The sequence below is a fragment of the Microcaecilia unicolor genome, chromosome 4 (assembly GCF_901765095.1).
Source record: "Microcaecilia unicolor chromosome 4, aMicUni1.1, whole genome shotgun sequence".
Taxonomy (NCBI): Eukaryota; Metazoa; Chordata; class Amphibia; order Gymnophiona; family Siphonopidae; genus Microcaecilia; species Microcaecilia unicolor.
Window position 1 is genome coordinate 17,896,067 of NC_044034.1, and position 26,064 is coordinate 17,922,130.

A 26,064-nucleotide genomic window follows, 5' to 3' on the forward strand; every position below is an offset into this window, starting at 1 on the left:
GGCGGTGTCCACATCGGGGGTCAGGTGGTCCCAAGTGGCAGCAAGCTCCCTTCTCTGCCGCCTGGGTTAATGCCAGAATTCAAAATGGTACCAATGACCCTTGGCTTTAGTCTCATGGTATTTTACTGATAGGGGTTATCCTTCCATATAAGGGAAAAAAAAGTTTTCTCGAACATTCCTTAATCTTCACTTCCCCAACTGCAAAGGTTTGAACTACAAATTAACACACGCCTCCACCTTCTCATACCTGAGCACGCAACTCTGGAACGCGCTACCACGCTACTTGAAGGTGACCTATGAACTGACCAACTTCCGTAAAACTACTAAAGACACATTTCTTTGAAAAGACATACCACATGTAAGATCTCCAAATACACATACAATCGTCGTAATACGTCTCTTGTTCTACAATGTCTCTGCTATACCAGTATCTTGTATTCCTAATGTCCGTCAATGTCTTCTGTAATGCCACTATCTTGAACTTCATGACCTTGTAACCCAAAATCCTTCTGTAAAGCCAAATGTATATCTTCTGCTATTTCCAGTATCCATGATAAAGCCACATTGAGCCTGCAAAGAGGTGGGAAAACGTGGGATACAAATACAATAAATAAAATATTACCACCTTTTATTCATTTTAGCCACATACAAAGCACAGAAGCAAAGCTGCTCAAAACTGTGCACTTTAATGATACAATATGGTATCATGAGTTTATCTAAAATTGTTCTCTTGATACAGCTTTTATGTTTTAGGATCCTTGCCTTGAATTTTCTTTTTGTTTTCGCTGTATAAAGCAAATTTCAAGGGCAAATAGCTACATAAATGATTGCTTCAGTGTTACAATTTGAAAAAAAAAAAATCTTTCAATTCATATTGTTTAGAAGTAACTGGACGTGCAGAGAAAGTTATCACATTTGAAATAACTTTTAAAACTGCACTTGTGACATGAGACATTTGATACTGATGGCATTGTAGAAAGAGCTTACAATTTCTTTGAGATTTCTCTCTGTCTTGAATATGCAATTGTGACTGTTTGAAGGATATGCAAGTTTTTCTTAAGAATTTTGCTGATTATTGTGAGCCAAAAGTGTGAATTTGAATAGACAAACTACAGTGTCTCTTTTTCTTTTCTGGTTATCATTCTGAAAAAGTATATCCCCAACTGATTCACGGACCCTTTGGTAACCTTTTTTTTAATATATTGGCCAGGATACTGTTTGTCAAGAAACTTTTCGCCATAATTTCTGACAGACATTTACTATCACTACTTAACATTTCTAGAGCGCCACTAGGGTTACGCAGCGCTGTACAAAATAATAACCAAGGACGGTCCCTGCTCAGAAGAGCTTACAATCTAAAGGACGAAATGTCAAGTTGGGGCAGTCTAGATTTCCTGAGTAGAGGTGTTGTGATTAGGTGCCGAAAGCGACATTGAAGAGGTGGGCTTTGAGCAAGGATTTGAAGATGGGCAGGGAGGGGGGCCTGGCGTATGGGCTCAGGGAGTTTGTTCCAAGCGTGGGGTGAGGCGAGGCAGAAAGGGCGGAGCCTGGAGTTGGCGGTGGTGGAGAAGGGTACTGAAAGGAGGGATTTGTCTAGAGAGCGGAGGTTACGGGTAGGGACGTTTAAATTCATTTGTTGCGGAACAAAGACATTTTAATTGTAAAAAATTGGTTAGTTGGTAAGCTTGATTTTAAAGACCTATTAAGAAAGCTAGTAAAGTAAAGAAGTTTATTTCTACCTGTGGGTTTTTCTGTAAATGGATGTGGAAAGACAATATTCTATTCTACTGATCAAATCATACAAATAAAGAATCCGTTTATTATCATTTTTTTAAACCAAACTGTAGATTTGTCCTGAGCCATTTGTGAAAATCAAAGTTGTCATCCCTTACAGATTAGATGATATCATCAATGCAGTGGCGTACCAAGGGGGGGGGGGGGGCGGTGGGGGCGGTCCGCCCCGGGTGCACGCCACTGGGGGGGGGTGCCGCGGTGCGCGCCTGCTGCGAGAGTTCGCTAACTTCTCTCGTTCGCTGCAGCTCCCTCTGCCCCGGAACAGGTTACTTCCTGTTCCGGGGCAGAGGGAGCTGCAGCGAACGAGCAAAGTTAGTAAACTCGCAGCAGGCGCGCGCTGCGGCACCCCCCCCCCCCCAGCGGCATGCACCCAGGGGGGGCTCTTTCACGGGGGGGGGGTCTTTCGTCGGAGGGGGGGTCCGCGCTGCATCGGGGGGGGGGGCGCTGCACCCGGGGGGCAGGGGGCCGCCCCGGGTGTCCGCCCCCCCTAGGAACGCCACTGCATCAATGTATCTTCTCCACATGATAATATTCCTTTCACACGGATGTCTAGTGAAATGTTTGAATTCAAAATCTGAAATGTGCACATTGGCTATATCTGGTGCCACGGTATCACAAATGGGACTAATATAAATATGATGTATGTAAAAACAGTTTACTCGTGAGTTTTTCAAATAATATAACTTCATTGCTTAATACATTATGGACTAAATAATATAAATGGCTCTGAGAGAAGAAAACATTTATCTGGGCAAGTGAACCACTAAAGAATGGACATATTGAGTGTTGGTCTCTGAGGTCTTCTTCCTCTTTTTTAAGAGGAAATGGTGCTTCATATCATTTGTTTTTGAATAATTTAGACTCCATTGCATATCAATTATTCTACATTCTCTTTTTCATCCAGGATCTTGTATTGCCTATATACAAGACTGTAATATAAAAGATATGACTGTGAAGTCTACAATGTCTTCTGGAACGGAGAGGCCACATTCTGAAGGGTTCATTAATCTCATCCCATGGCTTTTCCTACCATCTCTATGCTGATGACTCCCAAATCTACCTTTCTACCCCTGATATCTCACCTTGCATCCAAACCAAAGTTTCAGCGTGCTTGTCTGACATTGCTGCCTGGATGTCTCAACGCCACCTGAAATTAAATATGACCAAAACCGAGCTTCTCATTTTCCCCCCCAAACCCACCTCCCCGCTCCCCCCGTTTTCTATTTCTGTTGATGGCTCTCTCATTCTCCCTGTCTCCTCAGCTCGAAACCTTGGGGTCATCTTTGACTCTTCTCTCTCCTTCTCTGCTCATATCCAGCAGACCGCCAAGACCTGTCGTTTCTTTCTTTACAACATCCGTAAAATCCGCCCCTTTCTTTCCGAGCACTCTACCAAAACCCTCATCCACACCCTTGTCACCTCTCGTTTAGACTACTGCAATCTGCTTCTTGCTGGCCTCCCACTTAGTCACCTCTCCCCTCTCCAGTCGGTTCAAAACTCTGCTGCCCGTCTCATCTTCCGCCAGGGGTCGCTTTACTCATACTACCCCTCTCCTCAAGACCCTTCACTGGCTCCCTATCCATTTTCGCATCCTGTTCAAACTTCTTCTACTAACCTATAAATGTATTCACTCTGCTGCTCCCCAGTATCTCTCCACACTCGTCCTTCCCTACACCCCTTCCCGTGCACTCCGCTCCATGGATAAATCCTTCTTATCTGTTCCCTTCTCCACTACTGCCAACTCCAGACTTCGCGCCTTCTGTCTCGCTGCACCCTACGCCTGGAATAAACTTCCTGAGCCCCTACGTCTTGCCCCGTCCTTGGCCACCTTTAAATCTAGACTGAAAGCCCACCTCTTTAACATTGCTTTTGACTCGTAACCACTTGTAACCACTCGCCTCCACCTACCCTCCTCTCTTCCTTCCCGTTCACATTAATTGATTTGATTTGCTTACTTTATTTATTTTTTGTCTATTAGATTGTAAGCTCTTTGAGCAGGGACTGTCTTTCTTCTATGTTTGTGCAGCGCTGCGTATGCCTTGTAGTGCTATAGAAATGCTAAATAGTAGTAGTAGTAGTCTCTTGTAACCAGAGCTAATAGTGTGATGTCATAATGCCTCAGGCCACCAATAAGAGCCAACCTCATCAGTGATGTCACAATGGCTTGATTGTCCTATACTTGGCTCACTTTTATTACATAGCTCTTTGAGCAGGGACTGTCTTTCTTCTGTGTTTGTGCAGCGCTGCGTACGCCTTGTAGCGCTATAGAAATGCTAAATAGTAGTAGTAGTAGTAATCAAGAATAATCAAGAAAAGGAGAATTTGTGCAGAATGCCAGATACAACTGGCCACCTTGTTGGACAAACTGGATGGACCATACAGGTCTTTATCTGCCGACACTTATTATGCATTTACTACTATACTATAACAAAGGGGTGTGACAGAGCAACAGGATTTACAAACTGGAAGGCAGAAAACCGCAAAAAATCATGGAAGTCAAATGTATTTATTTATCAAATTTCAAAAATCTAAGCAGGTTACAGCAGTGCGTACATAAAAGCATAATACACATAATAACAATAAACAAATATCACTATTCTCCATTTTTAAAACATATCCAAGTAACAACACTGTTAAGATAAAAGAAACTTGATTAAACAAACGTGCTTTTAACTGTTTCCTAAATAATAACAAAGACGTTATCTGCCTTATTTCTAAGGGCAATTCGTTCCATATAAATGGACCAGCCATAAAAACCATTCTTACTCTGTCCTCCTCTAATCTAACTTGTCAAAAAGAAGAAATTTCCAAAAGAAATTTACCTGAGAACGTAATGTTCTTGTAGGATGATAAACCTTCAAACGAGAGGAGATAGCCAGGGGAGCCTCATCATGTAAAGCCTTAAAAACCACAAAGCTTTTATACTTAGACAAAGCTCCTCATGGATTATCTCTAGAGAAGATCAACCAGAACCTTTATGGCTAAAATGGGAAGCAAAACTATATAAAGATATTCCACTATACTTACTACCATGGTCAATTACAAACAAATCAGAAACTAATCCAATTATCTCTGCATCTCAAATATCTTTCAATTCACTGGACTCTTGTGTAAAAGCACCAATTCACTCAACCACCATGATTCCTCTCTGGAACAATCCAAATCTTAAAATCAATGGGAAGTGCATTGCATGGCCCAATTGGATGGAAGCTAAAATTTGGTATCTACATCAACTCTTGGACAAACATAAATGGATACCCTTCTCTAAATTACAAGAAACATATAATCTGCATAAACATTGCCTTTTCCAGTGGATCCAACTAAAACATTGTATTTCTTCTAGCTTTAACATTAATACTTTAAAGGACGATACACCAAGTTATTTAACATTATGTCATCAACTGGATACAAAAAAGAAAATGGCCTCCATATGGTACAAAATCCTACAAGAACATTCTTCTCATCCTCCATTGGCTTTGCAGAACATTTGGAATAGAGAAATCAACTCTCAACTATCAGAAGATCAATGGGAAGAAATTTGGTCATCTCTATATAAATCGTCAAAATCATCAGCTCTTACACAATCGTCATTTTATATATTACATAGAGCTATGTGGACACCATATAAACTATCTAAGATATCAAAAGATGCTTCCAATCGTTGCTGGTCCTGCTGCAACAATATAGGAACCTTGGACCATTTAATATATCATTGCCCATTACTGGATGAATATTGGTCTCAAATAGAGAAAACAATTTCTCTTATACTAAATTTAAAGATTTCTTTAACTTACAAAACGATAATAGCAGGACATTTCGGCATTAACAATACATTATCACCACATATAATTAAACTACTACGTATATTGATCCAAGTGGCTATAAAATTGATATGTCAAAACTGGAAAGATTTTACAAAGTTAACCTACGAAATGTGGTGGAACTCAGTATGTCTAACAGCTAAATACGAAAAAGTAGCAGCAGAGAAATGTGGTTCCTTTATGGCATATAATAAAATTTGGTCTCCGGTGATTAAATATTCATCCAGCTAAGTAATTAACGTACAGGTACTTTACAAACATTGGCATTAATACTATAACATCTGATATGCATGCATACTTCATACGAATATACATATATGTATGTATATATATAGTCAGAGTACATTGACCTTTCTGTTAACTGTTATTGTCATTGGTACTAAATTTACAATATGTTATAAAATCAATAAAAAACTGATTGAACTAAAAAAAAAAAAACAAACCCAAAATCATAAACCTCATTCTCCAAACAACCGCCATAAGTAGAGGAGTGTGGTAGCCGTGTTAGTCCACTCTTAAGGTTATCAATAGAAATCAAACAAAATAAAACATGGAAAAGAAAATAAGATGATACCTCTTTTATTGGACATAACTTAATACATTTCTTGATTAGCTTTCGAAGGTTGCCCTTCTTCCTCAGATCGGAAATAAGCAAATGTGCTAGCTGACAGTGTATACTGTATAAGTGAAAACATTCAAGCATTATTATGACAGTCTGACAGGGTGGGAGGATGGGGGTGGGTAGGAGGTATGCATGGGGACATCAAAGCATATCATTGATATTCTAACAGGATAGGTGTGGATAGGTGAGGGATCAGCATTTTACAGGACCAGGACACTGTACCAGTGACTTCACAGTGAGAATTCTGAAAGGTAACTTTAAAACCATACAAGAACGTAAGACCTTTGAAGTCAGAATGATTGAATATTTTAACACCCAACAGAAAGGACTTAACAAGGATCTGGGGTTCCTAGCCCATTATAAACCATAAAGCTGTATTTCCCTGTTGATCACCCCACCCCTCACCTATCCACACCCATCCTATTAGAATATCAGTGATATGCTTTGATGTCCCCATGCATACCTCCTACCCACCCCCATCCTCCCACCCTGTCAGACTGTCATAGTAATGCTTGACTGTTTTCACTTATATACACTGTCAGCTAGCACATTTGCTTATTTCCGATCTGACGAAGAAGGGCAACCTTCGAAAGCTAATCAAGAAATGTATTAAGTTATGTCCAATAAAAAAGGTATCATCTTATTTTCTTTTCCATGTTTTATTTTGTTTGATTTCTATTGATATCCAAACAACCGGTAACCAATGAAGCTTAGAAAGCAAGGGGGTTATAATGTTCCATCTTCGATAACACCCTAATGACTCATGCAGCAACATTTTGAGTAATCTGCAATGCCCTTAACATAGTAGTAAACCACAAAAAAGTGAACTGCATCACTTGACAAAAATTAGGTGACAACAACCTTTTTAGCCTCATCACCAGTCTAATTAAAAAAAAAAAAAAAAAGAAACACGCACAGTTTTAATCACAGCTGGAATCTGTACTTTAAAAGATGTGAGTAGACTCTATGATAACTCCCAAGCTTTTAATAGAGTTTAAAACAGGAATAGATACTTTCTCTAACTGAAAATTAGAAACAAGTAAAGACTCCTCAGAACAGGACACAAGCTCAAGGGGGCACATATAAGTGCATCCGACTTGCTCTGAGGAAAAATAGCAGGCAGGCTAGATCCTGCACGACAGCGACAGGTGGGAAGACGCATGCAGATGCATGGTATAATGTAGTTGCGTAGCCACAGGTGGGCCTGGGTGGGCCAGGGCCCACCCACTTAGGGTTCAGGCCCACCCAACAGTCGCACACATTTAGCGGTAGCTGGTGGGGATCCAAAGCTCCATCAGCTGAAGACTTCCGCCTAATGGTAACAAAAACGCTACTCTCAACGATACCGGAACCTGCGCAGGCTCAGTTTTCAGCGCATGCCTTCTGCAGACTGCCAAGGTGGAAAGAAACGTTTTCCTGCCAACTTAGATATTTTTTTTTGGTGGTGGTGGTGTGGAGAACACTTGGTGCCCACCCACTTCTTGCCTAGGCCCACCCAAAATCTGTTGTCTGGCTACGCCCCTGGACTAATGTTCTAAAAAGTTGTAAACAAAAAGAATGTTCTCAGCAGGCTCCATTGGATAATATTACCCAAATGTAAAGCTATCCTATCGTGCTTGTCCTCGGAGAACAGCTGCTGAAATTCATAGAAGCCCTAGTATAAATCAGGGAAAAACTTTAATAAAAATATTACATACATTTAATAAACTCTTTTAAGGTAAGGTTATCTGAATAATGTGTCTTTTTCCGTTCCTGCAGAGCAAAAGCTCCTTCCATGGTGTCATCTTCCTCCTGCAAAATAGCAAAAGCTGAGGTATTAGCTGTTAAAAATAGTACAAATATATGTAATGACAACAAATTTCAGAAGCTTTAACTGGCTACCTTTGGTAATTACCCAGTTAAATATGTCTGTAGAAGGGCGATCAAAACCATTTTTTTTTCTCTGCTTTGCCTGAAAATTGCTCAATTTAAATTGAAGCAAAACTGGTTTCTCCCCAAACCTTAGCAACCTACACTCCCTTCTCCCTCCCCCTAACAGGAACAGCCTGTACTCCCGCCTCCCTTTCCGTCACCCCGAAGAAAGGTAGCTTCAATTTCGCCCACTTGGACCCAATGGTAGGCATCCCCCCCCCCCCCCCCTCCTCAGGCCTACCTTAGCATCCCTGATGGTCTAGTGGTATAGTTGGGGCAGGAGCGATCCCCCAGTTGCTCCTGCTCACGCCATCTCTGCACTCCCATGAGCAAAGGGGGGAGAAGAGAGAGTAAGGGGATAAGCTATTCCGTGTGAGGGAGTAGATAGAAGCGTTACGGGTACAAGGCCGAATCTGGATTTTGGGTCAGTTTCAGTGCCAAAACCAAAATTTGGTCGGCCTGGTTAAAAATCTCCCCCCTCTGACCATCTAACTCTATGTGCACCAGTCAAAGAGAGGACCAGACAGAATATAGAGGGGTGCACACCAGTATGTAGCCAGTTAACAGACATTAATTGTCTTGTCTGTCTGTATTTTTAGATTGTAAGCTCTATTGAGCAGGGACTGTCTCTCTGTATCAGGTGTTCAGCGCTGCGTGCGTCTGGTAGCACTATACAAATGCTAATAATAATAATTCAATACTGATAGTGCTGGGCAGCCTTATACGGTCTGTGCCAGAGCCGATGGTTGGGAGGCAGGGTTGGTGGTTGGGAGGCGGGGATAGTGCTGGGCAGACTTATACGGTCTGTGCCAGAGCCGGTGGTTAGGAGGCGGGGCTGGTGGTTGGAAGGCGGGGATAGTGCTCGGCAGACTTATACGGTCTGTGCCCGAGCCGGTGTTGGGAGGCAGGGCTGGTGGTTGGGAGGCGGGGATAATGCTGGGCAGACTTATACGGTCTGTGCCCTGAAGAGCACAGGTACAAATCAAAGTAGGGTATACACAAAAGTAGCACATACGAGTTATCTTGTTGGGCAGACTGGATGGACCGTGCAGGTCTTTTTCTGCCGTCATCTGCTATGTTACTATGTAATCAGTTAAAGAAAGACAAATTTTGGAGCTGCAAAAGAAGGGCTAAATTTGGCTGGTCACTTTCCCTCTCAACATTAAAGGAAAAACAGCTGCCATTTCCTCAACCCCCTCTCCTGTCATCCCATTTAACACAGAGGCTGCCACCAAATAGCTTCCCTTCATTCTCTAGGGATTTGCACATGTAAAGGGCAATTCTGTTACTGGGCACACACAGTAATGCATCTCTTTGCATAAATACTAGCACTTACACACATAAATATAGACTTACCTCTGAAAGTGTCAGCAGGGTGCTTAAGCACTATTTTACAAAAGCACGAATAAGTGGCATAGAGGGGCATAATGGAACAGAAACGCCTATCTCCATGGGCGTTTATCTCCGAGAACGGGTCCGTGAAGGGGCGGGGCGGATCGTATTTTTTAAAAGAAAAAGACGCCCATGTTTTATTCGTCAAGGTGTGAGCTGGGCGTTTTTGCTTTTCAGCGATAATGGAATATGAAATCGCCCAGCTCAAAAACGAATAAATCCAAGGCATTTGTTCGTGGGAGGGGCCAAGAGTCATAGTGCACTGGTCCCCCTCACATGCCAGGACACCAACCGGGCACCCTAGGGGGCACTTTTACAAAAACCAAATAAAAGGTAAAAGAGCTCCCAGGTGCATAGCACCCTTCCCTTGGGTGTTGAGCCCCCCAAATCCCCCTCAAAACCCACTGCCCACAAGTCTACATCATTACTATAGCCCTAAGAGGTGAAGGGGGGCACCTACATGTGGGTACAGTGGGTTTGGGGGGGTTGGACGACTAGTAGCATTAAGCAGCACAATTGTAACAGGTAGGGGGGGGATGGGCCTGGGTCCACCTGCCTGACGTCCACTGCACCCCCTAACAACTGCTCCAGGGACCTGCATACTGCTGCTTGGGAGGAGGGTATGACATTTGAGGGTGAAAGTAAAAAGTTGTGAAACATCATTTGTTGTGGTGGGAGGGGGTTAGTGACCACTGGGGGAGTCAGGGGAGGTCATCCCCGACTCCCTCTGGGGGTCATCTGGTCATTTAGGGCACTTTTGGGGGCCTTATTCGTCAAAAAACAGGGTCCAGGAAAAGTGTCCTAAATTCTAGCTCAAAACTGTTCCATTATCGGCGAAGGGCGCCCATCTCTGTTCGCCCGATAACCACGCCCCAGTTCCGCCTTCGACACGCCTTCGATACGCCCCCGTCAACTTTGTCCGCATCCGCGACGGAGTGCAGTTGAAAGCGTCCAAAGTTCGGCTTTCGATTATACCGCTTTATTTGTTTTTGTGAGAAGAACGCCCATCTCCCGATTTAGGTCGGAACTTGGGCGTTATTCTCGTTCGATTATAAGCTGGATAGTGTGCATTAGCAAGAGGGACGTATACATGGACAAAGCATGGGCAGGACCTGGGTGGAGCTCCCACTTATGCAAGACACTTACAGTAACATGTTGATTGGTGTAATTGCTGGCATGCAAATGAAGGAATACCGATATTGGGTTATGCTAGTATTCTGAAACTGGAACCTGGGTACTCAGATGCCATTATAAAACAGGCTCTCACAATATGATATTGGGGCCCCTAAGAGGGGCATAATCGAACGTCGCCGGCGAAATAGATCGCCGGCGATCTATTTTGGCGGCGGCGCAACAGCTGGCCGGAACCGTATTATCGAAAAAAATGTCCGGCCATCTTTTTTTTCAATAATACGGTTTAGCCCGGCCAAATGCCAGAGTTCTCCGGGTTTGAGATCGCCGGTTTTGTTTTTCAGCGATAATGGAAAAAAATGCCGGCGATCTCAAACCTGGCGAAATCCAAGGCATTTGATCATGGGAGGAGCCAGCATTTGTAGTGCACTGGTCCCCCTGACATGCCAGGACACCAACCGGGCACCCTAGGGGGCACTTCTAAAAATTTTTAAAAAAAAAAGCTCCCAGGTGTATAGCTCCCTTACCTTGGGTGCTGAGCCCCCCAAATCCCACTCCCCACAATTGTACACTACTACCATAGCCCTTATGGGTGAAGGGGGCACCTACATGTGGGTTGGTGACCACTGGGGGAGTACAGGGAGGTCATTCCCCATTCCCTCCAGTGGTCATCTGGTCAGTTGGGGCGCCTTTTTGAGGCTTGGTTGTGAAAATAAAAGGACCAAGTAAACCCGGCAAATACTGATCAACGCCGGGTTTTTTTCCCATTATCCGCGAAAGCCGGCCATCTGGTAGCCACGCCCATGCCCGCCCATGTCCCGCCTTCGCTGCACCGCCGACACGCCCCCTTGAACTTTCACCGGCGTGGCGACGGGAAAGCGGCAATGGTGTCAAAAAAGATGCTTTCGATTATACCGATTTCGTCGTTTTTGAGAGATCGCCGGCCATCTCCCGATTTATGTCGGAAGATTGCTGGCGATCGTTTTCGAAAATAAGCCTGTAAGTGTCCACTTATAAAATTGCCCCCTCAGTTCCATATTAGTGTGTTTTAATGCTGTTAATTCAGATTATTTATTTATAACAGTATTTATATCCCATGGTTTTCCAAACTGAATTGGTTCAATGTGGCTTACCAAATTACAGTGATAACATTTTTATTATCAGAAGTGTCGTATCAGGTTGGGTAGATGTACAGCGAGGGCGGGAACTGAACTTCTATTGGTCCTGTTGTTGGGTGTCATAGTTCATGGACATTTTCTTTTTTTTTGAAAAGGTAGGCTTTAAGATGTTTACGAAAGTTCAGGTAGTGATTCATGCTTTTCAGGTCTCTGGGTAGGGAATTCCACCATTTGGTGCTTAAGTAAGAAAATCCTGTTGAGTGGACTGATTTGTATGCAAGATTTCTACAGTTTGGATATAGAAGGGTTACATAATTTCTTGCATTTGCATTTTTTGGTGGTAGCGTGATCAGGTCATTCTTGTAGTTTGGGGCGGCGCCAAAGAGGATTCTGTAAACCATGGTACAGAGTTTGAAGATTATCCGCACCCTAATGGAGTACCAGTGTAGTGCTTGCAACCAGTGGAGATCCTAGCCAGCATGACACCCGGGGCGGATCACCGATGCGCCCCCCCCCCCCCCCCCCCCGGGTGCAGCGCGCCCCCCCCCCCACGGCGAAATGACACCTCCCCCGGCGAAATGACACCCCCTCGGGTGCACGCCGCTGGGGGGGGGGCGGGTGCCACAGCGCGCGCCTGTCAGCTGAGTTCTCTAACTTCGCTAACTTCGCTGCAGCTCCCTCTGCCCCGGCCGGAACAGGAAGTAACCTGTTCCGGGGCAGAGGGAGCTGCAGCGAAGTTAGAGAACTCAGCTGACAGGCGCGCGCCGCGACACCCCCCAGCGGTGTGCACCCGGGGCGGACCGCCCCCACCGCCCCCCCTTTGGTACGCCACTGCTTTGCAACAAAGGGCTGGCTGGCTCTCTCAAAGCATGCGCATCTGCAGATTAATCTAGCTGCTGTTTTCTGCGCGATTTGCAATTTGTTTAGTAGTTGCTCTTTGCATAAAATGAGACCTGCAGTAAAATAAACTGCATCAGTGGCGTACCAAGGGGGGGGGCGGTCCGCCCCGGATGCACGCCGCTGGGGGGGGTGCCGCGCGCCAGTCAGCGTCGTTCGTTTCCATGCTCCCTCTGCCCCGGAACAGTCCTGTTCCGGGGCAGAGGGAGCATGGAAACGAACGACACTGACTGGCACGCGGCACCCCCCCCAGCGGCGTGCACCCGGGGGTGAGGGGGTTCTTTCGCCAGGGTGGGGGGGTGTTCTTTCGCCGGGGCGGGTCATGCTGCACGGGGGGGGCGCATCGGCGATCCGCCCCGGGTGTCAGCGCCCCTAGGAACGCCACTGAACTGCATTAATGGTGTTTGTGCAAAATAACATGGTACCAAGTTAGTGACTGTAGCTGTTAGAGCACCACAGGGAGATATGATAGAGGTATATAAAATTCTGAGTGAAGTGGAACAAGTAGACATGAACTGCTTATTTACGCTACAAAAATACTAGGACTAGAGGGCACGCAAAGAAGCTACTAAGTAGTAAGTTTAAAATGAATTGTAGAAAATATTTCTTCACTCAATGAGTCATTAAACTTCGGAATTCATTGTCAGAGAATGTGGTAAAAGCAGTTAGATTAGCAGGGTTTAAAAAAAGGTTTGGATCATTTCCTAAAAGAAAAGTCCATAACCCATTATTAAGATGGACTTGGGAAAATCCATTGCATATTCTAGGATAAGCAGCATAAAATCTGTTTTACTGTTCTGGGATCTTGCCAGGTACTTATGACTTGGATTAGCCACTGTTGGAAAGAGGATACTGGGTTGATGGACCTTCGGTCTGTCCCAGTATGGCAATGCTTATGTTCTTATCACCTTTACACTTATCTTGATGGGGTAAACTGGATTCCTTAAAAATGATGGTTCCCAAAATACTATATACATTTTTAATACGTTTCTTTTATTATTCCCTACCTTCTTTTACATCTCCTTAGAACGGTTACTAATGAAATTTCACTGGGCTGATAAACTCTCTAGAATATCTCTCACTAAATTAAAAGTTCCTAAATCACAAGGAGGCATTAACGTCCCAGATTTATTACTATATCATAAAGCCTTCTTATTACGTCAAGGTAAAATATGGCTTACTTCAACAGATTATGACTCTTCTCGGTGGTGGTTACAAATTGAAAAGTTGATTTAGTGGCTCCTAAGTAGATTTTTATTTATTTATTGCATTTGTATCCCACATTTTCCCACCTATTTGCGGGTTCAGTGTGGCTTACAATACATTGTGAATGGTGGAAATACAGTTTGTTACAACTTGGTTATGGATTACATTGTGAGGAGTTATGCGAAAACAAAGTCAAAGTATCGTTAAGGGCAGGGGCGTATCTGCGTGGGGCCACAGGGGCCTGGGCCCCCGCAGATTTCGCCCTGGACCCCCTACTGCCGCCGTGGGTACCTTTGCTGGCGGGGGTCCCCAACCCCCACCAGCCGAGGTCTGCTTCCTCCTGCCGCTGCGAGGTTTTTTAAGTTCTTCATCGGGATTCGTCCTCCGTCACTCTGTGCTGCTGTTCAAAGAAGCTGCTAGCTGAATGCAGTTTCGGACTGAGTCTGACATCGCTGCTGCACGTTGTACGTGCAGGACGTCAGACTCATTCAGCTAGCAGCTTCTTTGAACAGCAGCACAGAGTGACGGAGGACGAATCCCGATGAAGAACTTAAAAAACCTCGCAGCGGCAGGAGGAAGCAGACCTCGGCTGGTGGGGGTTGGGGTCCCCCACCAGCAAAGGTACCCATGGCGGCGGGGGGGGGGGGTCGGAAATGGCGGCGGCTGGGGGGGGCTATAATGTGCCCCCTCACTCTGGCTTCGGCCCCCGCTACCGCTGACTTTCAGATACGCCCCTGGTTAAGGGAATAGAACAATGGAGAAGAACAATAGAACAACGGAAGGAAATAACGGGAAACTGACAGGGAGAACATTCGGTATAACCTTTTTCTGTGATTAGAGGTATAAATGTGGTGAAATTACGGGGGATGGGAAGTTCAGAAGGAGTGTATTGTTGTATCACTAACAGTGTGTGTGGACTTCATGTGTTTTCATCCTTGCAGTAAATCTTATCAAAGAGATGAGTTTTCAATGATTTGCGGAAGTTGGTTAGTTCGTAGATCGCTTTCAGGTTGCGTGGCAGCGCATTCCAGAATTGCGCGCTCGTATAAGAAAAGGCTGACGCGTGCAGCGTTTTGTATTTTATGCCTTTGCAATTAGGGAAGTGAAGGTTGAGGAAAGTTCGGGATGATCTTTTAGCGTTTCTGGGTGGTAAGTCTATTAAGTCAGACATGTAGGCTGGGGCTTCACCGTGAATGATTTTGTGGACTAATGTGCATGCTTTAAATGTAATGCGTTCCTTGAGTGGGAGCCAGTGTAGCTTCTCTCGAAAGGGTTTGGCACTTTCGTATTTTGGTTTTCCGAAGATGAGTCTGGCTGCTGTGTTCTGGGCTGTTTGAAGTTTCCTCAGTATTTGCTCTTTACAACCTGCGTATAGTGAGTTGCAGTAATCCAGATGGCTGAGTACGAGGGATTGCACTAGGCTACGAAAGACGGATCTTGGGAAGAATGGTCTTATTCTTTTCAGTTTCCACATGCAGTAGAACATTTTTTTGGTTGTGTTGTTTGCATGAGTTTCAAGTGTTAAGTGGCGGTCAATAGTGACTCCAAGGATTTTTAGAGTTCTGAGATTGGAAGGTATAGCTTTGGTGTGTTTATAGCGATAAATTCATTTGTGTTGTACTGGGAGGTGAGTATCAGGCATTGAGTTTTTTCTGCGTTCAGTTTCAATCGAAATGCATCTGCCCAGGAGTTCATGATGTGTAGACTTTGGTTGATTTCATTGGAGATTTCTTTAATGTCTTGTTTGAAGGGGTGATCCTTGTGGTACTCCACATTCAGGTGTCCATGTAGCAGACGTGGTTGAATTTGATGTGACTTGATATGAGCGCAGGGTTAGGAACCCCTTGAACCAGTTTAGGACATTTCCTCCGATTCCAAAATATTCAAGTATGTGTAATAGGATTCCGTGGTCGACCATATCGAAGGCACTTGACATGTCAAATTGTAGGAGAAGTATGTTGTTGCCGGTTGCAATCATTTGTTTAAATTTAGTCATTAGGGTAATTAATACTGTTTCTGTGCTGTGATTCGACCGGAATCCTGATTGGGCATCATGCAGTATTGAGAACTTGTTTAGATAGTTCGTAAATTGTTTTATTACCATCCCTTCAGTTATTTTGGTTATTAGTGGTATAATTGCTACTGGTCTGTAATTGGTTATTTCACTTGCGTTTTTCTTTGTACAAGTCCAGTCTAGTGGTAAAGAGTGAGAGAATAAGAGAATTAAACGTATCATGACCAAAAAAAGGTCTAACTGCCCGAAGTACGCAGTACAAAAAAGACTTATTTACTTACAGAGAAGACATGAGATTCATGTAAGCCGCATTGAGCCTGCCATGAGTGGGAAAGCGCGGGGTACAAATGTAATAAAAATTTTAAATATAAGACAAGAGTCAATATGACCCCTAAGTGACAGAAATTCTGAGCAGGGGAAATGGTGGTCTTAAATAAGGATAAGTCAGACTGTGGGGGGGGGGGGGGGGGGGGGGAACAAAACATTCAGATAGCCAGCAAGGAACTGTCTTGTCATGGTTTAAGATAAGATGATGCTTGCGCAACCAAAGTGCAATGGATTTTAAACAGGTTTGTAAAGACGAGATATCGGGACTGTATGGATCAGTGTGATAGAGAAGCACTAACGTCATCTGCATAAAAATGACAGGAAATTCCAAACATCTGGATAAATGTAGCCAATGGACTAATAGAGGATGAATAAGATAAGGGGCAAAGTAGAACCTTGATGCCACAATGCAATTGCTTTACCTGAGATTGGTCATTTACATTTTTAACAGTTAAGAAAGAGAGAAACCACATTAACACTGTATTAGAAAGACCTAGGGTGTAAAGATAAGCAAGAAAAAACAGAAGGGTCAATAAGATCAAAGGCTGTAGAGATATCAAGAGATTTTGCTAATGTACTCAAACCCTTGTCTAGGATAGAATGCACTTCATTAAGAACCAGCAAAATAATAGTTTCAGTACTGCGGTTGTGGCCTGAAACTGGATTGACGTGAATGAAGAGCCAAAGTAGACTCAACATTGCCGGAGTTCAGCAGCTACTACTTTCTCAACCACTTTGGAAGCATAACTACTACTACTACTACTATTTAGCATTTCTATAGTGCTACAAGGCGTATGCAGCGCTGCACAAACATAGAAGAAAGACAGTCCCTGCTCAAAGAGCTTACAACCTAATAGACAAAAAATAAAGTAAGCAAATCAATTAATGTGTACAGGAAGGAGGAGAGGAGGGTAGGTGGAGGCGAGTGGTTACGAGTCAAAAGCAATGTTAAAGAGGTGGGCTTTCAGTCTAGATTTAAAGGTGGCCAAGGATGGGGCAAGACGTAGGGGCTCAGGAAGTTTATTCCAGGCGTAGGGTGCAGCGAGACAGAAGGCACCAAGTCTGGAGTTGGCAGTAGTGGAGAAGGGAACAGATAAGAAGGATTTATCCATGGAGCGGAGTGCACGGGAAGGGGTGTAGGGAAGGACGACCGGCAGTAGCTGGCAGGCAGAGAAAGGTCTAAGATCGGCTTCTTCAAAGTAGATCTTATCACTGCGACCTTCCATTGAGGGAGGATCGTATACATGGTTCGACTACTATTGACCACTGATAAAAAAAAAAAGGGAGGAGGCCCAAATTGGGTGGTTCAACCAACTCTCTGGGAATAGGGTTCAAACTACAGGTGTTGGTGTTCATAGGTCTTATTTAAAGATGTCAGAGACTGTAGTTGAAAGCAAGACCATGTCGAGATACTAGAATTGGAATTAGCTTCGGAGACACATTGAGATGAGATGGAAGCATCAGATGTGGAAGGGGAAGTGGGCGAAAGGGCACTAAACATGTGCTACTGTTGGGTTGGCCTGGGCAATTGTAGCCGGAATCACGGAGCCCAATACCCTACACCCACCACAATGCATTGCTGATGTGACTCTGCAGTGCGCATAACAGAAAAGGTGTCACACTCACCCGAGAGCCACATCAGAACCAGGGAAAGGCTGTCAGAGGATAGAACACATTCTGCTGTCATGGAGGTGGGTACGGCATTTGAGACTGGCATAGAGGCTGGAAAAAAAGTTTTTAAAGTGGAGGTTTTTTGGTGGGAGGGGGTTAGTGACCACTGGGGGAGTCCGGGGAGGTCATCCCCGATTCCCTCCGGTGGTCATCTGGGCAGTTGGGGCACTTTTTTGGGACTTGTTCGTTAAAAAAAAGGGTCCAAAAAAAGTGACCCAAAATCACGGTAAAAACGCCTTTTTTTTCTATTATCAGCTAAAGACGCCCATATCTCCACGGCCGATAACCACGCCCCAGTTCCGCCTTCACCACGTCTCCGACACGCTCCCGTCAACTTTATCCATTTCCGCGATGGATTGCAGTTGGAAACGCCCAAAATCGGCTTTCGATTATACCAATTTGGGCGCCTACGGGTGAAAGACGCCCATCTCCCGATTTGGGTCGCAATATAGGCGTTTTTCTCTTTCGATTATAAGCAGGATTGTAACATAGTAAATGATGGTAGATAAAGACCTGTACGGTCTATCCAGTCTGCCAAACAAGATAAACTCATTTTACGTGGTATGTGATACTTTATATGTATATCCGAGTTTGAGTATGTAAAGCAGCAGTGAACACCAACAAAAAAAGAATTAGGCAAACGGCTAAAAAAAGCCAGCTGTATTTGAGAAAACCCCATGGTTCTGCTACACCCAAAGAGAAAGTCACCCCCCGGAGTTGCCTCAAGGGCTCTACGTGATTTTATCTTTGGTTGTTACTATGTTACTATAATTGGCCTTCACATTTTAAGCAGGGCATAGAGGCTGTAACCTGCACGGAGTGGCAGGTAGAACTCTGGACACCTTGGGTAGACTGGAAAGCCCACACATGTTTTTAGTGGAGGAGTGGCCTAGTGGTTAGAGCACCAGTCTTGCAATCCAGAGGTAGCCAGTTCAAATCCCACTGCTGCTCCTTGTGATCTTGGGCAATTCACTTAACCCTCCATTGCCTCAGGTACAAACTTAGATTGTGAGCCCTCCTGGGACAGAGAAATATCCAGAGTACCTGGACGTAACTCACCTTGAGCTACTACTGAAAAAGGTGTGAGTAAAATCTAAATAAATAAATATCTCACATCATTTAATATATTAGGAGGAACCTTACCCTTTTGCCTGGAGTAGTTCACAAAATGTGGAGGAGTGGAGTGGAGTGGAGGGAGTGGAGTGGAGGAGTGGCCTAGTGGTTAGGGTGGTGGACTTTGGTCCTGAGGAACTGAGTTGGATTCCCACTTCAGGCACAGGCAGCTCCTTGTGACTCTGGGCAAGTCACTTAACCCTCCATTGCCCCATGTAAGCCGCATTGAGCCTGCCATGAGTGGGAAAGCGTGGGGTACAAATGTAACAAAAAAAAATAGAATACAGACAGTTTTATAGTACTTTGTATAGACAATAGTAGAGAGGAGGGTGAGTAACTAAAGGTGGATGCTTGGAATGCCCTCCCGCGGGAGGTGGTGAAGATGAAAACGGTAACAGAATTCAAACATGCGTGGGATAAACATAAAGGAATCCTGTGCAGAAGGAAGGGATCCTCAGGAGCTTAGCCTAGAATGGGTGGCAGAGCTGGTGGTTGGGAGGCGGGGCTAGTGCTGGGCAGACTTATACGGTCTGTGCCAGAGCTGGTGGTAGGAGGCGGGACTAGTGCTGGGCAGACTTATATGGTCTGTGCCGGGGCTGGTGGTTGGGCGGTGGGGATAGTGCTGGGCAGACTTATACGGTCTGTGCCAGAGCCGGTGGTGGGAGGCAGGAATAGTGCTGGGCAGACTTATAGGGTCTGTGCCAGAGCTGGTGGTTGGAAGGCGGGACTGGTAGTTGGGAGACGAGGATAGTGCTGGGCAGACTTATACGGTCTGTGCTGGGGCTGGTGGTTGGGCGGCCGGGATAGTGCTGGGCAGACTTATACGGTCTGTGCCAGAGCCGGTGGTGGGAGGCAGGGATAGTGCTGGGCAGACTTATACGGTCTGTGCCAGAGCTGGTGGTGGGAGGCGGGACTGGTAGTTGGGAGGCGGGGATAGTGCTGGGCAGACTTATAGGGTCTGTGCCAGAGCTGGTGGTGGGAGGCGGGGTTGGTGGTTGGGAGGTGGGGATAGTGCTGGGCAGACTTATACGGTCTGTGCCCTGAAGAGGATAGTACAAATAAAAAAGTAGCACATATGAATTTATCTTCTTGGGCAGACTGGATGGACCATGCAGGTCTTTTTCTGCCGTCATCTACTATGTTACTATGTTACTATGCACTAAAAGAATACTAGCTTGCATGCTAAAATTGTGAATAGCAGGATAAGTCACTAACATAATGAGTGGAGTGAAGGAGTGGCCTAGTGGTTAGAGCACTGCTCTAGACATCCAAATGTGGCTGGTTCAAATCCTACTGCTGCTCCTTGTGATCTTGGGTAAGTCCATTACCTCAGACACAAACTTATTTTGTGAGCTCAAATAACGCAAGACCTAACCATCTTCCGAAGGCTACTTAAAACAGATCTGTTCAAGAAGGCATACCACAAACACCCATCTTAAACACCAAAAAATAAGACTTTACACGACATAGACATAATTGAAATCTTATCACTTGACTGATCAACCTCCTTACCACTAATGAATAAGCATAACCACTTCAACCTCTATGTCGAATATGGTCTCTCCATAGTCGATGACCTAAAGAATGATACAACCCAATTTCTTACTCAGGAACTTTCATGTATTACCATAATTTATTCTTCCTTAACATATATATGCACATGATATATATCTATACCATGATCTGTTCACGTATGTTATGTTACGTGTATGTTACCATGTATGTATGCAACAACACATTACCATTTGTAATTCTGTTACCCGGAAATGGCAACCGCCATTACGGCAAATGTAAGCCACATTGAGCCTGCAAATTGTTGGGAAAATGTGGGATACAAATGCTATAAATAAATAAATAAATTAAATAAAAACAGGGAAATACCCAGTGTATCTGAATTAGAGAGTTGCACGGGGACAGAAATCTTACCCATCCCCGCCCGTCCCTGCTAGAATCTCACCCATCCCAACCTGTCCCCACTGGAATCTTACCCATCCCCACCCGTCCCCGCAAGAATTTAACCCATCCCAACCCGTCCCCACCCGTCCCCGCAAGAATTTAACCCATCCCCACCCATCCCCGCAAGAATTTAATGGTACATAAAAGAAAATTCTGGTCAGCTCCCTCAGGATTTGAGCCACATCACTGTAGGCAAGGAAGGAATGGAAGCTGAAACTTAGAACACTCTGGTGTGCACATGTAAGATTTGTCTCTGATTTCTGGCACTGTGTGCTGAGAGGTCACCACATGCACGCGCCAGTAGGTCAGGTGTCAGACCTGAGGTCTGCGCATCAGCCTGGGAGCAAAGAGGATTAATTGTAACATAGTAAGTGACAGCAAATAAAGACTTGAACGGTCCATCCAGTCTGCCCAATAGTCACACTCATTATCAATTCATGATTAAATCAACAAGTGTGATATTATATACTTTCTTTCATGTTTCTGGAACATAGACCATAGAAGTCTATCTGGCCCTATACTTATGTTCCAACTGCTGGAGTTCTCGTTGAAGCCCACTCTAGTCTATTCATCTTCTCATTTGTGGGATACAGACCATAAAAATCTGACCAGCACTGTCCTTATGTTCCAGCCACTGAAGTTGCTGTTTAAGCCCTTTCTAGCCCATCCTAAACCAGACTGCCATATATTAGACACAGACCATACAAGTCTGCCCGGTATCGGCCAGAGTCGCCATCTAAGCGTCACTTGACACATCCACACACATGCAGCCATTTAAGGTTAGGATTTTTATAACTTCCATTTTCTAATTAGAGATCCTCTGTGTTCATCCCACGCCTTTTTGAATTCCATCATCATTTGTGTCTCTACCACCTCCTTAATGGAAGACTTTCCACATTTGTGCTGTTAAAGCAAGGAGGAAGAGGACTAGGAGGAGACAGCACTCAAGGTACTCGGTAGAAGAGAGGCTGATGCAGTGCAGCTTACACTTCCACGGAACCCTGCAGAACTGCTTTCATCCCCGTGGGAACCCCGCAGAACCGCTTCCATCCCCACGGGAACCCCGCAGAACTACTTCGGTCCCTGCGGGAATCCCGCGGGTTCCGCAGGATTCCCGCGAACCCTGTTCCCGTGCAGCTCTCTAATCTGAATGTAACTCACCTTGAGCTACTACTGAAAAAGGTGTGAGCAAAACCTAAATGTTTGGGCTGTGCATGTTAACTTCCCCCAAGCAAACTAGCTCAATATCTTAAAGACTGAAGGTCTTCCCTCCAAAAACAGTGATGGCCTAATGGCGCTCCCTCATTTATTACGAAGCACTTTTATCACAACCCTGAAAGAATCATGGTCTAGGTAGTACCGTTTCGACTTCAGCAGTGTTGTCAGTAAGTGGTTAGTGGCAAAGACTACAAAGGCCAGCTTGGTCCTGAAGGAGACTCAGATTACACATTTGGGTTGGGGAGTTGTATGAGGGTGATGCCCCAAAGGGCTGTGTAACATTTGGGAGTGGGAAAGAAGTGTCCCAGAAGAAGCTATCATTCTTTTGAAGGGTGAGAAGAGGTGGGGGATGGGTTAGAGCAGGGCCCTGCACTCAGTTGCTCATCATGGAGCCCTTTGATGAAAGGAGGGGTCTTTCTATATTACACGCCAACATTTGATATCTGCTTGGAACAATTGTTAAATTTACTGGAATCCAATGGTTTTGGTAAATTTAGTGATTGTTACTGAAGAGTTTAATAATTAACTCATTATAACCCTAGTTAAATATTTGGATGCATTTTGCATGATTAGTGATGGGGCTGCTAATTAGCATGCACTCTGAGTGATAGCAGCCCTTAGTGACTCAGGGCCAGATGCACTAAACTTTACGAGCCAATAACGAGGCATTAACGAGCAAGTAGTAAATCCTGGCATGCACTAAATACTTTTTCCCCGACGACGGTAGCAGCTAACGCAAACGGAATGCAGATGAGCAAATTGTGTAGAAACCCCATTGAAATGAGATGCACTAAGCTTTTCCACTTGCCCTAATGCTGGAAAACGCTGGGAAATCTAACGAGAGGTCTGTACCTCTCGTTGGGGCTGCGCGGGCTTGGAAAACTTATAAAATGTAAAAAAAAAAATCGGGAGGGGCAAAAACGACCAAGTGCTTGTCAGGAGTGTCCTTTATGGATGTCCTTTATGGACGTCCTTGCTCCCCCCCCCACCGCCCGAGGTCGCCGCTCCCCACTCCCCTCTGCATTGAAATCAGAACTTTACGTAGCCCCGGCCCCCCCTTCCTTCTTTCCTTCCTTCCTTGAAATGACAGCTTCCCCGCCATCCTCCACCCCACCCCCGCCGCCACCCCCTGAGGTCACCGCCGCCGCTCCCCCCTCCACCCACCCCCCTCCTTCTGCCACTGGGCCCTCACAGCGCCTCTCACCTCCGTGTGAAGGCGCTGCACCGGCAACAACAGCTGATCGCTTCTCCGGACTTCCCTCCTTTCCTCCCTGGCCCGCCCTTGTCTCATTTGCATTCCCTTTCCTTGATGCATAGCCGTTCCCTACCAATTCGCTATGGAATTCGGTACGGAACGGCTCTAACGAGCCCTCATCCCCCCCTGAGTTCTAGAATTTACATTTTAAGTATGGCAGATAACATTTTACATCCAAAGTGAATGCTGAAGTAGCAGGAAGGGCCAGTGTAGCCATCACATTTTAGGTAAACAAAACGTGAACAGTTTCTTAATGTAGAAGGAAACTAAGATCTCTTACCTGCACATCCATTTTCTCTGGGAAAAAGAAATAAGGAATAGCTGCAATAGCAACAAAACCAGACGCCAACAGATATCCCATCCACCAAGCACCCACCCAGCGAGGATCATCGATCGTAATAGGTACTTTCTCTGAAACAAGATTTAAAATAGGGTAGATGTGCTGATAATAACGTCTAGGAAGTAAAATAAGAAAATTGGCTTTTATCCTTTCAATTTTAGATAATAAACTAGCAAATCACGAGCTTTCAAGTTAAATTAATTATGTTTCGAACTATTCATTCTACTAAATACTTTCATGGCACACCTCAAAAGACGCCCAAGTTGGACCTATCTAGGAACCACTGCTGAACCATAATGTACCTGCGCATCAACAGTTCAGGAGCCAACTTCAGACATGCAAACACGCATACATACATCCTGCAGAGATATATTTATCTCAAACATGATTTATTCCTTAATTGGCATAAATACAGACTCTAGAACTCAAGGAACGTATCACTTTTAAAGTATGCACCTTAGTCCACAAAATCATTCACGGTGAAGCCCCTGCATACATGTCTGATTTAATAGACCTGCCACCCAGAAACGCTAAAAGATCATCCCGAACCTTCCTCAATCTCCCCTTCCCTAAGTGCAAAGGCATAAAATACAAAGTACTGCACGCATCAACCTTCTCTTATATGAGCACGCAATTCTGGAATACACTACCACGCAACCTGAAAACGACCTACGAACTAACCGACTTCCGCAAACTATTGAAGACTCATCTCTTTGAGAAAATCTACTGCAAGGATCAAAACACGTGAAGTCCACACACACTAATAGAAACGCATCAATACACTTTCTTCTGAGTTCTCTTCCCCCGTATTTTCACCACAGATAAAATTGTAATACCATAATGTTCTCTTGCTATTGTCTTATCGCCCTATCAAATCCCCATTGTTACATTCTATTGCTCAATGATATCTTGAGTTTGACTTTGTCTTCCCATAACTCTTCACAATGTAACTCATAATCGTACCGCAACAAATTGTATTTCCATCACTCACAATGTATTGTAAGCCACACTGAGCCCGCAAATAGGTGGGAAAACGTGGGATACAAATGCAAATAAATAATAATAATAGCATGCATTTCTTGAGATTCATTAATCACATTTATGAAGAGACTTGCCCAAGGCAGTGTACAGCAGGTACAGCTTGACATAAAATTTACAAATTTTTTTAACAGGATACCGGTTCTAAATTTAGAATTATATTACAGGATGAAGAATTGGGTTGTTTTTTTTTTTAAGGAATCTCAAGACACATATCCAAGACCAAAAGTGTGAATAGGGAGGTTTCCTGAACATGCTCGGACAACGTCATGCCAGATAGAACCAACATCAATTCTCTCTCCACTCATAGCCAACAGGAAGTAATGAAAAGATATTTGTGGCTGCCATCCATTGTGACCCATCCTGCAGCAAGAATGAAGAGTGGTCCAAATGAAAACCTGGAAATCCAACCCTGTCTGTACATTCAGCAATCTTCAACATTTTTAAACGCAATAGAGAGACACTTACCTTGCTATAAAAACTTGACAAGCAGCCTTTCTACCATGACAAAATCCTTTTAGTCATATAAATGCCTATGGAACTTTGGAAGGCTAAGAGGCTCATTTTCAAAGCACTTAGCCTCCCAAAGTTCCATAGAAACCTATGGAACTTAGCCTCCCAAAGTGCTTTGAAAATATGCCTCTAAGTGCTTTGAAAATATGCCTCACGGGAACATACTTAAAATAAAATTGATCTGTAGTATTATAAGCACCCTAACAGCCTCTATACCTTTATCACCTTCCATAATTTTTATTAGGTCTGCACATTGAACGTGTTAATAACGCGATTAACGCATTAAATGGTTAACTTGCGTTTAAAAATTTGAATGCGAGTTAACTCAGCACGTGTCCAAGCCTCTCTCTGCAACAGGACAATAACCTTTCAAAGCAGACAAATACAATTCCACACTTTTCTTTGTAATATTTAATAAAATCAACTTCCAGTGGACATGTTATACACTCCGAATTTACTCAGAGTCAGGGAAATAGAGTTACCTGATACCACGGTGATTCAAAAGCGTCTAATAATTGAACTGACCCATACAAATATAAATACAGATAGAAGCAAAGTTTTGCTTCATTTGACTGCATGCTAAGTTGTAACGCTATTACGTTTCAGAGTGGCTCAGATCATCTTGGCTTCATAACTTTGGTTTGCAAATTTAAATTTGACACAGGATAAAGAATAAACATGCTCTGCTCTTAGGGGAAATTTCTTTCCCATTGAATTCTTAAGTTTC

General features: G+C 44.3%; 1 protein-coding gene across 1 annotated transcript in view; it reads right to left on the bottom strand.

The window, feature by feature from the left end:
- LOC115468216 (solute carrier organic anion transporter family member 2B1-like) overlaps positions 1-26,064 on the bottom strand; it is a 143,423-nt gene that overhangs the window by 85,935 nt on the left and 31,424 nt on the right. Inside the window, exons 8-9 of the mRNA XM_030199750.1 lie at positions 23,714-23,857; positions 7,935-8,057 (exon numbers count right to left, since the gene is read on the bottom strand). Of these exons, the coding sequence (XP_030055610.1) occupies positions 7,935-8,057; positions 23,714-23,857 (267 nt within the window). The remainder of the gene's footprint in view (positions 1-7,934; positions 8,058-23,713; positions 23,858-26,064) is intronic.